At 40.0% G+C, this 13,826-nt stretch overlaps 1 protein-coding gene across 1 annotated transcript in view; it reads left to right on the top strand.

Moving 5' to 3' along the window:
- WDR43 (WD repeat domain 43) overlaps positions 1-7,658 on the top strand; it is a 98,591-nt gene extending 90,933 nt beyond the window's left edge. Inside the window, exons 16-19 of the mRNA XM_011972726.1 lie at positions 919-1,032; positions 1,768-1,837; positions 5,906-5,955; positions 6,056-7,658. Of these exons, the coding sequence (XP_011828116.1) occupies positions 919-1,032; positions 1,768-1,837; positions 5,906-5,955; positions 6,056-6,238 (417 nt within the window). The 3' untranslated portion in view covers positions 6,239-7,658. The remainder of the gene's footprint in view (positions 1-918; positions 1,033-1,767; positions 1,838-5,905; positions 5,956-6,055) is intronic.
- Positions 7,659-13,826: the final 6,168 nt, after the last annotated feature.

Below are 13,826 nucleotides of genomic sequence, written 5' to 3'. Positions count from 1 at the left end.
ATTAACCAGATGCAGGTGTTTGAAGGCAGTGGGACAGGAAGACCTTTGTTCTGAACTTCCAAATGGCTTCCTTTGAAAAGAGGCATTTATATTTTTCCAGTTGCTTTTTATAGTTGATCTAGGATAGCAAAATTATGGCCATGATGGTTTCCTTTCATAATGTTAAAAATGATCATCTGTGTGAAAGCAGAGAGAGCAAGGGGCCTTTAAGATTTTATGAGAAAGGCAAATTACCATTGTTTTATTCCTCAACGAACCTGGAGGAGCCAGGCCTTTATCAGTTGTGTTGTGTTCCAAATGTAACAGCAGTATTCTCAATACAAAAGACTCCGACGAGAGCAACATGGGAGCAAAAAAGAGAGTGTCCTACTTTCATTTTGTAAGCATGCTTCAGAGGACTCATTAACAGGAAGTATATTTAAAATGCAAAAGGTCAGCTTTGTACTGTGTTCTGCTGGTCTCTGGGAGCTGGGAAAAGGTTTCTCTACCTCTTTGGGCCTTATGGTAAGGGTAGATAATATGTTAGCATCAGAGGATAAGATTCAGAGGAAAGCCTCTTTAGCCTGGAGGTATGTGGTAGAGGCATTTTTAATTTCCTGTCTACTTTATACTGGATATTGGCCTTATCTGAAATAATTCGATCAATACAGAAAAGTCTCACCTTGCAGTTTCACTCTCTTGCACTTGTATCATTGTTTTTTTATAAGACTATTATTTTTTCCTCTTAGGACATTGAGGGTCTTCTGTGAAAATTCGTGATGTTGTTAGGCTGTGTTGCAAGTAGCCACTGCCACTGGAAGTACTTGTAAGCAGATGTGTGTGGTGCAGTGGCTAAATACTGAGGCATAGCTGAGCATGATTTGCATGTTTGTCATCTCTAATATGTTAATAGTGCCAAATGATCATTTTTTTCTCTAGTTGCCTGACCTGGTACCCCAGCTGGGGACGCTCTATCAGTTAATGGAAAGCAGAGTCAAAACTTTTCAGAAACTTTCACACCTTCATGGAAAGCTTATTCTTCTGATTACACAAGTGAGTAAATTGTATTGTTCTGGGCTAAAACTTTTGGATATGGTAGGAATGGAGAGAGGAATAGGGATCATTTTGAGACAGGGTCTTGCTCTGTTGCTCAGGCTGCACTGCAGTAGCGTGATCATAGCTCACTGCAGCCTTGCTCAGGTGCCTCCCAAGTAGCTGGGACTACAGGGATGCACCACCATGCCTGGCTAATTTTTAAATTTTTTGTAGAGATGGCGTTGCCCAGACTGGTTTTGAACTCCTAGGCTCAAGGGATCCTCCCACCTTGACGTCCCAAAGTGCTGGAATTACAGGCGTGACCCACCACGCCTGGCTGAGAGCTCCCTGTTTCAATAAGAAATTGGTAAATCAGGATCTAGTCTTTAACTTGGAAAGCTTATCAGTTTGACAGTAAGAAAGCTTAGTTGTGCCTATTTCAACTTTTACTCAAATTTTTTTCTCACTGTTGTGTTTCAATTGTTATACAGTTAGTAAGTTACAGGGTATTTATACAGTTAAAATTCTGGCACAGAAAGATATTCTAATCACCTCAGAGTTTTTCAGCTTTACAGAGTAATTCTTTCTCTCTTGTATCTGAAGGATTTTTTTTTGCTCTGTATTGTGTGAAAGTCCTCCATTACGGTGGTGGAGGGTGAGTTAGCAGCAGTGGGAAGGTTGGGAATGCTGGTGGTTGTGATACTTGGGATATGCTTACACTCTACTTCAGAACAGTACTTCATCTTCTTCCAGGTAACAGCATCAGAGAAAACAAAGGGAGCACCTTCCCCTGGACAGAAGGCAAAGTTGGTGTATGAAGAAGGTAAAGATGGGGGGCATGGGATGGAGTCTAGAATTACAACATTCAGTTTTCAGTGACTGAGTTCTGTTATCTTTGTGGAAACATCAGTGTAAGATCTTCCTTTGGCAAGCCTCCTCTAATTAAAATAGGCAAGTCCATGGCAAAAGTCTGTGGTTGATCAGATAAGAAAAGAAAAGGCACAAGTATAATACAATGACAAAAAGGGCGTTAGGTATGGAAGAGATTTTTTCTTTTCTTTTTTTTTTTTTTAAGACAGGGTCTCAGGCTGTTGCCCAGGTTGTAGTGCAATGGCGTGCTCACAGCTCGCTGCAGCCTCGATCTCCTGGGCTCAGTGCAGTCTTCCTGCCTCAGCCTCCTGAGTAGCTGGGACTGCAGGCATGCTACCACCATGCCTGGCCGACTTTGAGATTTTTTGTCAAGACAGAGTTTCACTATGTTGCCCAGGCTGGTCTCAAACTCTTGGGCTCAAGTGATCCCAACGTGCTTGGATTACAGGTGTGAGCCACCGTGCCCGGCCAGGTATGGAAAAGACTTAAATAGAAGAACACTATATGAAAAAACTTAATGTTAATACATTTAAAAATCTAGGTGGTATAGTTAATTTTTAAGGAAACATTAATGACCAAAATTGACTTTAAAAGAAATAAAAAGTTTGAAAAAGCCAGTAGCTCTAAAATTGACTTTATAAAACCTCTCACAAGATAGGCCCAGAAATTTTGAAGGTTATTTGATCAAGCCTTCAAAGAACAAGTCGTTTTTTTTGTTGTTTTTGACAGGGTCTGTCTATTGCTCAGGCTGGAGTGCAGTGGCTCGAGGTCGATCATAGCTCACTGCAGCCTCAAACTCCTACACAAGCAATCCTCCTGCTTTAGTCTCTAGAGTAGCTGGGACTGCAGGCTTGAGCCACTGTGCCTGGCTAATTTTTTTTTTTTATTATTAAGGTAGAAATGAGGTCTCTTTGTTGCCCAAGCTGGTGTTGTGCATGTGGCCTCAAAAACAGTCTTCTCGCATCAGCTTCCCAAAGTGCTGGGAATAGAAGCATGACCCACAACACTGGGCTGTCCTTTTTGTCATGTACTAACAATTTAGTCATTTTATGAGCCAAGTAGAATCTTGATAACAAAACCTGGAAATGTCAAAAAGAGAACATTTTAGATCATCCTCAAATATCCTGAGTAGCAAATTGATCGTAGATGTAGAGTTACAGCTAGACCAATGGATTGGCATAGTTACCCCTGAAAAACCCGCAGCTCTGTGGACTCTTGGTGTATTAATTGATGGTGTGTATTGTCTCATTGTGGAGAAGATAGCCTGCTCAGTAAATCGTTAGAAACACGGTAATTTACATGGAACAAAAAATTTTACCATCATCACATCACACATCACATTCCATATTGTGAGAAATGGAGAAATTTAAAAGAGCAAAAATGGTCAGGTGTTGGCCATGATTTGGGAAATGGGAACTCATGCTGTGGTGGGAGTATGTGTGCATTCTTATTAGAGAGCAACTTTGTAATCTCAAAGTTTGCAGTTTGCATATCCTTCCATTCATCGGGGGCAGTCCCAAAGTGATCCCAAAGTGCTTGGATCCCGAAGTGCTTTTGTGTGTCCCAAGGACCAACACTTCTCCAAGTATGAACAGAGGACCTATGGGGATGCCCGGAACTCTTCGAGAAGCTCATGATGTCCTCCACTTTTCAACCAGTCGTCTGTGGGAGGCTAGATTTTCTTCATATAGTTCAAATAAAACAACATACCCAAAAAATAGAATGCAGAAGCAAATATGAGAAGTTCGTAACAGTGCCACTCTACTTAGTAGAATTTGTTGTTGTTTTGGAAATTCCATTTTTCAATTTTAGTATATGTGTTGCCGAAGTGAGCACAGAAATACCATTTTTCATTAAAACATTATTTATGTTAACATGTAATGGATGGGCATTTGTAAACAGATTAAATATTCTTAAATTTAAAAATTGAATTTGAATGTGATAAATATAGGTAGACTTTTCCCACATAACCAAAAACTTTTTGGAGCCCTCAGTTTTTTAAGAATGTGAAAGCATTTTAAGGCTAAAAGGCTTGACAACATAGCTTTAAAACATAAATGTAAAGAGATTATATAAGTATGTTCATTGCAGCCTTTATAATTAAGAAAAAGACTTGTAAACAACATAGTTCTTCATTAGTGGGAGCATGTTTAAAATGATTTATTCCTTTAGCATAACACTACTATAGCCAGAGTGCCTGGAGTCGAGGTCACGTTAACATGCATAAGTTTGATTACAAAATCAAGTCATAAAATGATACCTTCTGTATAGCATCGTATAATTGTAAAGGATTAGTAAGCAAAATAAGGGTGGCTTGAACATAAGCTTCGCGATACTGTAACGTTCGGTTTGGTAACTGAGGTGGCTACCAAATGACTAACGGGGTGGTTAGTGTAGACAGCGAAGCCGGACAGAGGGATGAGTTACTTCTCCGGCCATGCGGAGCCAGATAGCATGACACTTCACCATGCTGCACATAACAGCACGCAATGGAAAACTCAGAAATCCTTGATTTGTTACATTTTCCGTTTAATAGTTTTGGACTGCAGTTGCCAAGGGAAACTGAAACTGGGGAAAAGGAACACATATTGGGGGAACTGCTGTCTAAGTCTTTCGTGAATATGTACATGTGTAATTCATGGGTAATATAATGTGTATGTTATAACAGCATACTGAGGAATGAGAAGCTCACAATAGTGGTTTCTTTTAGGGAATGGGCTTAGGGAGATGGGCATGTAAGGGAACTTCATCTGGAGATAATGATTTATTTCCTTAAGAAAAAGTAGATAGAAGAAGGATGTTAGAATGTCTTAAAAAAATAGGAACCCCATTCTATGATAACATTAGCACACCTAACGAAATCAATTCCTTAGTTTTATCCAGTGCCCAGTTTATCTTCATCTTTCTCCAGTTATCCATAAAATACCCTTTAAAGCAGTTTTTCCCATACTAGACTCGAGTTGTGCATCATGGGGTTGAATCTGGTTACTGTGTTTCTGAAGTCTCTTTTTAGTTTTTAAGAACTCCCCTTTTCATGACATGGACTTGGCGGGAGACTGGGAAGTGTATTTCACAGAATGCCCCACCTTGTGGTTGTGGATTTGCTTCCTTTTGGCTTCTTTTAGTTTGCTCCTGTAAGCTACAGTTCCTTTAAACTGAATGTGAGGTCTAAAGGTTTGATTAGATTTTATTTTTGGAGGGGTTGCATCAGTGCTCATCACTCATATCACACCAAGAACCACATTGTGCGTGTTCACAGTTTTTTCCTCTCCATTGTGAGATACATTGTCCTTAGTGCTTAGAAAATAATCTAGCTGTGTTAATTTTTTTTAATGTTTGAGTGTTTACCCCCCCCAACAATCATACATCTAATTTATCAGTTGCTAATATTACATTGTTAGTACTTGGTGGATTAAAAATAATGCTAATTCTTCCATAAGCCAGCTTTTCTGTGTTGAAGTTTTCCTCATCCACTGGGGCTATTTGGTGGCCCTGATATGGCTTAGTATTTTAAGATGAGATTTTTGTAAGGGGTTTGGCTAGTTGGTTTGGCCCAATGAGATCTTGAAGGAATAATATAATGAATATACCTTTATACATGTAAGAATAAATTAGCCAGGTGTGGTGGCTCATGCCTGTAATCCCAGCACTTAGGGAGGCAGATGTGAGTGGATCCTTTAAGTCCAGGAGTTCGAGATTGGCCTGGACAACATGGTGAAACCCCATCTCTACCAAAAGTTAGCTGGATGTGGTGACTACTCAGGAGGCTGATGCAGAAGCCTGAGGCTTGAACCCGAGATGCAGAGGCTGCAGTGAGCCAAGATCGCTCCACTGCACTCCAGCCTGCAAAAAAAAATAAATAAATAAAATAAAAAAATTTAAAGTTATGTCTTAGTTGGATAATTGCTAAATATAAATAATATTTCTAAAAGTAAGTTCAGGAATCTGGTTCTGTTTATTTTCCAGGCTATACCCTCTGTTTTCTTCTAAAATTAAGGCTGGATTTTTTCTCCCCTTACAGAATCTTCTGAAGAGGAGTCTGACGATGAAATAGCAGATAAGGATTCTGAAGTGAGTGATTTGTTCCCTGTATGTACATCAGCCTGTATATCCTCATACTCTGTAAGAATGAGGCCTTCATGAATGCTTTCCTTGTTGGTATTTCTACTAGGATAATTGGGATGAAGATGAGGAGGAGAGTGAAAGTGAAAAAGATGAGGACGTTGATGAAGAGGAAGATGAGGATGCTGAAGGAAAAGATGAAGAAAATGGTGAGGACAGAGATATAGCAAGTGAAAAAGAATTAAATGGAGATTCTGACTTAGATCCTGAAAATGAAAGTGAAGAAGAATGAAGACAGCAAAGCAAGCCGGTCAAACCATATAAACTCTGGCTCACCTTGCCCAGTGGTGAGGGTTGCCTCTGTGCCAGGATGCCAAGGACCGCTGCACATTTCCGAATTCACAGCGGTGGATCCCATGCCACTTTGCTGTCCTGAGCACCCCAGACTTGACTGTGTAAATAAGAGTGTTTCATTCAAATGTTAATAAACTTTACACAGTATATAGACACATTTTCTGCAATGTACTGACATCAGTGTCCAATATATGGTATATTTTTATAATATCCTAGTCTGATTGGTTATATCAAGAATTGACAAGTGCAGATAAAGACCTTTCCCATAGGAGTTCAAGAACTGGACTGTTGTGAAGGAGTCAGCTCTTATCTCAGGTTGGTATCTTTCATCAAATCCAGATGCACAGCAGCACTAGTGAAAATTTTTTTAATTTAGTACATTTAATTTGATACATTTTCATAAAATATGAAGGGATAACTAAAAACTGAGGTGAAAATGATGGTAATTAAAAAAAATCATCAGTATCCCTAGTTTGTGTATTAACTGTGATAATCTGACATGAGTCAGATTGAATATTTGGAGTGCTTCCCCAAAATAACCACTTATTTTTTAAGCTGTCATGTGAAGTATTTTTTTTAAAACAAAACAAAAATTATGGTCATTAAAAAAGCTAGATTAGCCTTATTAAGGATTTTTCTTGACTGCAAATTGCTTGTAAAGAATCATCAGTATATAGATTAGAAGTGCTCATTACCTGCAACTTTTAAAAAAATTCAGTTATAGCTGCTTTTGAAGAGGTTTTCATTTTATTTAAATTACTAATGGATCAAAGAACAATTGTTTATTTTTTCTCTTTGGTTTTAGATATTAATGATAACCTTGTTGGAATTTTTTTCCAAAGAAAATATTTTTATAATTAAATAATTTAATGTTTTCCTTCCTTTTCATTACCTACTCTTGGCAGTGTTAGGGTATCTGTTTACCTTCAAAATGATAAATCTCACTCAAGATTTTTTATGTATGTATAAATATTATGGTGTGCTACAAAAGCCTTTGCAAATTATCAGTAGTTTTTTTTTTTGTTTAAAAGAATGAGCCGATATTGGCTTAGTGCTCACTAGGGGACATGCAGATGGAAGCTCACCTCTAAGAAACGGCTGGACAGATGGATTTATTTTTTCCCACCTGTGAATATGTAAAACAAAACCATTATCTTTGAGGGACTTTTTAATACCAATGGCAGAACAGAGATTTGTGTGCTCAACTTAAGAGCCAGAGCCATATAAGCATCTTGGGAAAGCAAGTTTGAACCAGCTGCTGGTGTAATGTACAGTTATATTTGTCTATAAATGGAGCTGTTTATGGCAATTTAATACCATTCTCTTTGTAAAGTGAATAAATATTCATCTTTACCCAGTGCTTGTCTTGTGGTATATATAGAAGAATACAGCCACATGTTTGGGCTTGTGGTGTGAAGGTTTTTAAAAAGCAATTTTGCTCCCCTGGCATTAAATAGGTAAATGCTTTCAAAGCTTGTGGATAACCTAGAATTTGCAACGAAGTGAAAGAATCAAGACATTTGTGTTAGTCTAGTGTCAGCTATAGCTGGTTGATTCTTCATGCATTCCCACTTGGCTAGGTTGTGACTTCACAACCCAGGGCTGTAGTGACAGTAAAGAAAGAGATATGTGCTGGTAAATTCAGTCCTGTACTGGTAACCAACACTTGGCTTATGAGTCCGATTTCCCTTATACCTAACTCTGCCTAAAGAAGTAAATGATGACAAACCATATGGTAATTTCTAATTATTTTTTTGGTTTAGAAAAATCCAGAGTTAAATGAGGCTTGTTACAAAAAGAATCTTCTATTTTTAGAGTATTTCATTGCCTTTTTCCTGTGTGTGTTTTCTTTTTTGAGATTAATTTTTCTTCCCAACATTTCATTTTGAAAAATTTCAGCCCTCCAACCACTATCAAGTCAGTCATCATATATTGTAATTACTTGTCATATTGCTCTAATAATTCAGAATAGTCACCCTCATCCTGTGTGTGTGTGTATTTTAATATTTAAATGAGTCCACATAAATTAAGCCATGTTGTAGAATGTCCTACATTGTGAATTTGTCCAATTGTTTCCTTATGATTAGATTCTGGTTTAAATACTTTTTGGTAGCAATCCTAAAAAGGTGGTGGTATTTGAGATGAATTTTTAAAAGAGAATTATTTGGGTATAAATGAATATGAGAAGGTTTTAATGTGAGTAGATGTCAGGGCCTCAGGTTTGGGGATTTTGAAGCCGTAGTAGATTGGTTAATACTTCTGGTGAGGCTCAGAAATTGGGACTTCATAATGGAAACATTGGGTGCATTGATATATCTGGGGTTGTTATAATTCCATTGGAGGTTAATGCCCAACATGCTACATTCATTCATTCAGCAAGTGCTTCTTGATTGCTTACTCTGTGTCAGGGATTATTTAGTAGCTTGATGTATAACCATTGAACAGCAGCAGGGGAGGATATCTGCCTTTGAGAAGCTGACATTCTACCAGGGAGATGATGGCCATAAACAATGTATGAGTGAGTAAATGCCAACCTTTTTGGCACCAAGGACTGGTTTGGTGGAAGACAGTTTTTCCATGAACCGGGTGGGGCAGGGGATGGTTTCAGGATGATTCAAGTACATTACATTTATTGTGCACTTTATTTCTAATATTATTACATTGTAATATATAATGAAATAATTATACAACTCACCATAATGTAGAATCAGTGGGAGCCCAGAGCTTGTTTTCTTGCAACTACACAGTTCCATCTGGGGGTGATGGGAGACAGTGACAGATCATTAGGCATTAGATTTTCATAAGGAGCATGCCATCTAGATCCCTCACAGTACAGCCCTCCTATGAGAATCAAATGCCGCTGCTGATCTGACAGGAGGTGGAGCTCTGGCAGTGATGTGAGTGATGGGGAGCGACTGTAAATACAGATGAAGCTTTGGCTGACCCTCCACTCACCTGTTGTGCAACCCAGCTCTTAACAGGCCATGGACCTATGTTAGAAGGTGGCACCCTACAGGTGGAATAGCAGATTAAGGAGGCTGGGAGTTAGGGTGAGGGAGTGCTGGTTGCAGAATTAAATACATGATCAGGGTAGGGTTTATTGAGAGGGAGAGATTTGAATATAGACTGGGAAGAGGTGTCTGGGAAGTAGGTATCTGGGGAAGAGAAAAGAGCTTGAGTCTAAGGTCCGCATGAGCCTGCTGTATGGAAGACTGAGAGGCGGTCCATGTGGTACATAGTGAGAAAAGGAGATTAAAGCAGAAGGTAGCGAGCAGTCAGGTTGTGTGGGGCCTTGAGGCCATTGTAGGAACTGTCTTATGCTGACTGAGAGTTTGAGAGAGTGACATGGTCTGCCTTCTGTGTTAAGAATTCAGTATCATCCTGGCTGTTGTGTTGAGAAAGCACTGAAGGACAGTTTCTTGAAAGGCAGAAACCGGTAGTGTGCTTTTAGAGCAATCCAGGGAAGAGGCGATGGTGACTTGGGCCAGGGTGGTATTATTGGAGTTGGAAAGAATTGGTTGACTTCTGATATGTGGAAGTTAGAGCTGATGGGATTTCTTTTGAGATGTGCAAGGAAGCCAGAAAGCAGGTATGATTCACAGGTGCTTTTTGCTAGCACCTGGATGCTGCTGTGGGTGGAGTGGGTTTGTGAGGGGAGATCAGGAACTGAGTTCTGGACATGTTGAGTTGTAGATACCTATTAGGCATGCAGGTACACACCCACGTAACTTGGGGGAGAGGTTGGATGGAGGTAGTAATTTGGTGTTGGCATAGATGTGACATTAAAGCCGTCCAAGACTAGGTGAGCTTCCCAAGGGCGTGGTCTGAATAGAGAAAGAGCCCCCAGGCCTGGCCCTGGGCAGGAGCGGGGACCCCAGGGATCCCAAGAAAGAGTGATAGTGAGGTAGGAGGAACTGATACTTGTTCTATTCTCTTCAAATTTGAATACCCTTGTTTTTTGTGTGTGTGTGTGGAGACAGGGTCTCGTTCTCACCCAAGTTGGAGTGCAGTGGCATGATCATGCTTCCCCAGTTCAAGTGATCCTTCCACCTCTCATCCTCTTGAGTAGCTGGAGCTAGAAGTGCACACCACCATGCCCGGCTAATTTTGGTATTTATTTTGTAGAGATTAGGTTTTGCCATGTTGCTGGTCCTAAACTCCTAGGCTCAAGTGATCCTCCTGCCTTGGCCTCCCAAAGTGCTGGCTGGGTGTGGTGCTTAGGTTGCAAGCCACCATGCCTGGCCAGATTTGAATTCTTGGCATCCCTTAGCTGTAATTTCTTTCAGTTGTAATTGGTAAGATAACTGGTAAACCCACCCAGGCAGCAGTGGCTTTTTCGATGCTCCTCCTGTGACCATTTGTGATCATATCTTTGAAGACAACTCAGGCATAAAATTAGATTTAATTTTAATCAAATGTAGTTAGCCTTTGACTTTTGTGGCACCTCAGCACTGTCCTTATGCTGACAAAATTGTGCAGTGGATCACAAAGCAGTGGCAGAATGAGAAGCCGTAGCAGTGTAACAGGATTAGCAGGTGTCATTCAGACAGAGGACGCCTGGTGTGGACAAAGCGTGGGGTGGGGTGGGTAGTGCTTCATCTTCACATGGTGCTGGCTGACTCTGTGTGAAGACACTGGGTTGGCTGTACTCATCCATACTATAACTTGTGTTCATATGTGTGTGGGTAACTTCTAATATGAAAATATTTCTGAGGAAAATAAATAGCTGAGCATGATAGCAGATGCCTGTGGTCCCAGAATTATAAGTCATTGTGTAGAAAGCAGTGCAAAATAAAGTTTGTTTGGATGTCATATGAGAAATCCAAAGGTTGAAAATTACCACTTTAAAATGGCCTGGCATATCCTAGGTAATTGTGGCTCAAAGGGAGAGGAAATAATCTTTCGGGTGCTGAAGTTAGAAAGGGCTTTTAAAGGGAAATAAAAACGAGGTAATGAAAACATGTTGCCCCGGGCCTGCCCATGGCCCTGTTGTAGTTTAGTTTGTTAGAGATTCCTCCCCGACCTAGAGCTGTCCAGAAAGTTCAACAGAGACTGGAAGCAGCCCTGAAGTTGAGTGAGGACTCAGCAGCTCCCTTAGTTGGTCCTGTGTGGTCATGATATTTCAAAGCTGGACCAAAGCTTTGCAGATTCAGAAACTTCAAATTTTGTTCTTGTTTCTAGAGCTGATGCAATTTCACAGAGTCGAATCGCTAACCAGGCTGCCAAGAGAAATTGTGTTGCATGTGGTATTTATTTGTGACAGGTAACATTCCTCTCAGTGGAGCAGGATGTTCCCGTTGGGTGGTGACCCTTCTTTGTACTCAGGAGAGTCGCATAATAAACCAGTTTCGTCATTGGACGATTGTGTTTGGACCAGAGTGTGGAGTAAGAGAAATGAACTGGATGGCCTTTGTAGCTGGTGGTGTGGACAAGTCTGGCCTGTCTGTACTGACAGGGTTGGAGTTCTTGGCTCCGTTGTGTGTTGTGCTACGTCCTCTTACTGCCTGCTAACCACTCTCCTTTTGTTAACAGGAATTGTTAAAAAACCGTTGACTGGCTGGAATGTGGATGTTTTGTCTCCTCAGGCACCCACTTAGGGTTGCTGGTCAGGATGCTTTCTCATCGTTTAGGGATAGCTTGCTGGTGAGCATGGGTACCATAGGAATATGGTTATACCTAAAAAACAAACTGGATAGATTCAGCCAGACTTTGACCTTGGTAATTCATGACTCAACCTCGACAAGGGCCTCTCCCTTTTTTCTGTGGCAAAATATACATAACATTTACCATGTTAATCATTTTTAAGTGTACAGTTCTGTGTCATGAAGTATAGTCACATTGTTGTGCAACTGGCAGAATCTCTCAATTGGTGACTTTTGTGGTTTGATGAGGTACAAGAAATAAAAGGAGGGCAGACAGGAATGCAAGTCGGTCTGTTGTGAGAAGAGACTACACTGGGGTCCAGAAGCTGAGTGCTAGTTCTGGGTCCACACCACAGCGTGGCAGTGATAACACAACTTCTTTTTTCTGGAGCGTGACAGGAGAGTAACAGCAGTGCCACCGGTCTCATGGATGCTGTAAGAACCCCATGGATCTGCGTCTGTGGGTACACGTTGAACATCAGAGTGCGGCGCCTGGCTAAGGGATTATTTTCAGAGCAGTTAATTGTTACATGATGGGAGAATAAGTTCTAACGGAAATTCCTTTTTGTCTTTGGCGTTATCAAGAAATCCAGACATAGCCTTATGGGTGGACACGGTTCCCCTTTCCAAAGGTGAAAAAGGGAACTTCATACAATCTTTTTTTAAAAAATAAGACTGTAAAAATCTATTGTTTTGAAAGCCAGTGACATGTTCATTGAGGAAATTTTGGCAAAGAAGGAAAATAAAATCATATGACAGAGATAACTATGATGGTTTGGTGTGTCTCCTTTTAATTTTTGTCTTTGCATGAGTACACATGCTTTTCTTAGGAAACTGGAATCAATACATATTCATTTTATCATCTTTCACACAGTATCATTGTCAATTATCCTTTGAAATCATGTTTGTGATTCTCACTATTCCGCCCATATTATACTTTCACTGTTCTCATGTTTTAATTTGTTGTAGGTAATGCTAGAGGGAACATTCTCAGACACATTTTGTATTTTTCTTAAAATGTATCCTCACGAGATATTTCTAGGAGTAGTGTTACTGAGAAAAATGACATACATACTCCCTTAAGACTTAAAAAATATACCAAAATCCCCTTCCAGAAAGGTTCCATCAATTTTAGGCTCCATATGCATGTTTTTATTTCCATTTCATCATGACTGAGTTTAACTATTTTTTTTATGTTCATTGCCATTTGTATTTCTTTATTGTGGGTTTAGATCCTGGTCCATGCTTAAAAAGGCATTGTCTTGTTTACCTATAAAGTCTTTGTAAAAGAGAATCATTCCTTTCCAAAGATATGCCACAAATATTTTCCACGGTTTGCCTTTTCATTTTTTTGACATTACTTTCTTTTTCTTTTGAGACAGAGTCTCACTCTGTCACCCAGGCTGGAGTGTAGTGGCATGATCTCGGCTCACTGCAGCCTCTGCCTCCCGAATTGCAAGCAATTCTCCTGCCTCAGTTTCCTGAGTAGCTGGGATTATAGTTGCCTGCCAACATGCCTGGCTAATTTTTGTATTTTTAGTAGAGATGGGGTTTCACCGTATTGGTCAGGCTGGTCTCGAACTCCTGACCTCAAGTGATCCGCCTGCTTCGGCCTCCCAAAGTGCTGGGATTACATGTGTTAACCACTGCACCCAGCTGATACTATTTTCCTTTAAACTTTAAGCTTAAAAAAAGTTCCTTTTCTGAAACCAGGCAGGTATTTCTTGCATTTTGTTCTCGTCTCTCTCGTTATCTCTCTGTGTGTGTGTGTTTATATTTTTTACACTTTAGTAAACTGTGACTTTTCAGTGCATTATGAAATCATTAAAGTGGGTTGCAGCCACCGCTTTTTAAAGAAGAAAATGTAGTTAGAATATGCCAGTG

The sequence above is a fragment of the Mandrillus leucophaeus genome, unplaced genomic scaffold, assembly GCF_000951045.1.
Source record: "Mandrillus leucophaeus isolate KB7577 unplaced genomic scaffold, Mleu.le_1.0 Scaffold13, whole genome shotgun sequence".
Taxonomy (NCBI): Eukaryota; Metazoa; Chordata; class Mammalia; order Primates; family Cercopithecidae; genus Mandrillus; species Mandrillus leucophaeus.
The sequence above is the reverse complement of the archived record's forward strand: the minus strand, read 5'-3'. Positions and strand labels throughout refer to the sequence as shown.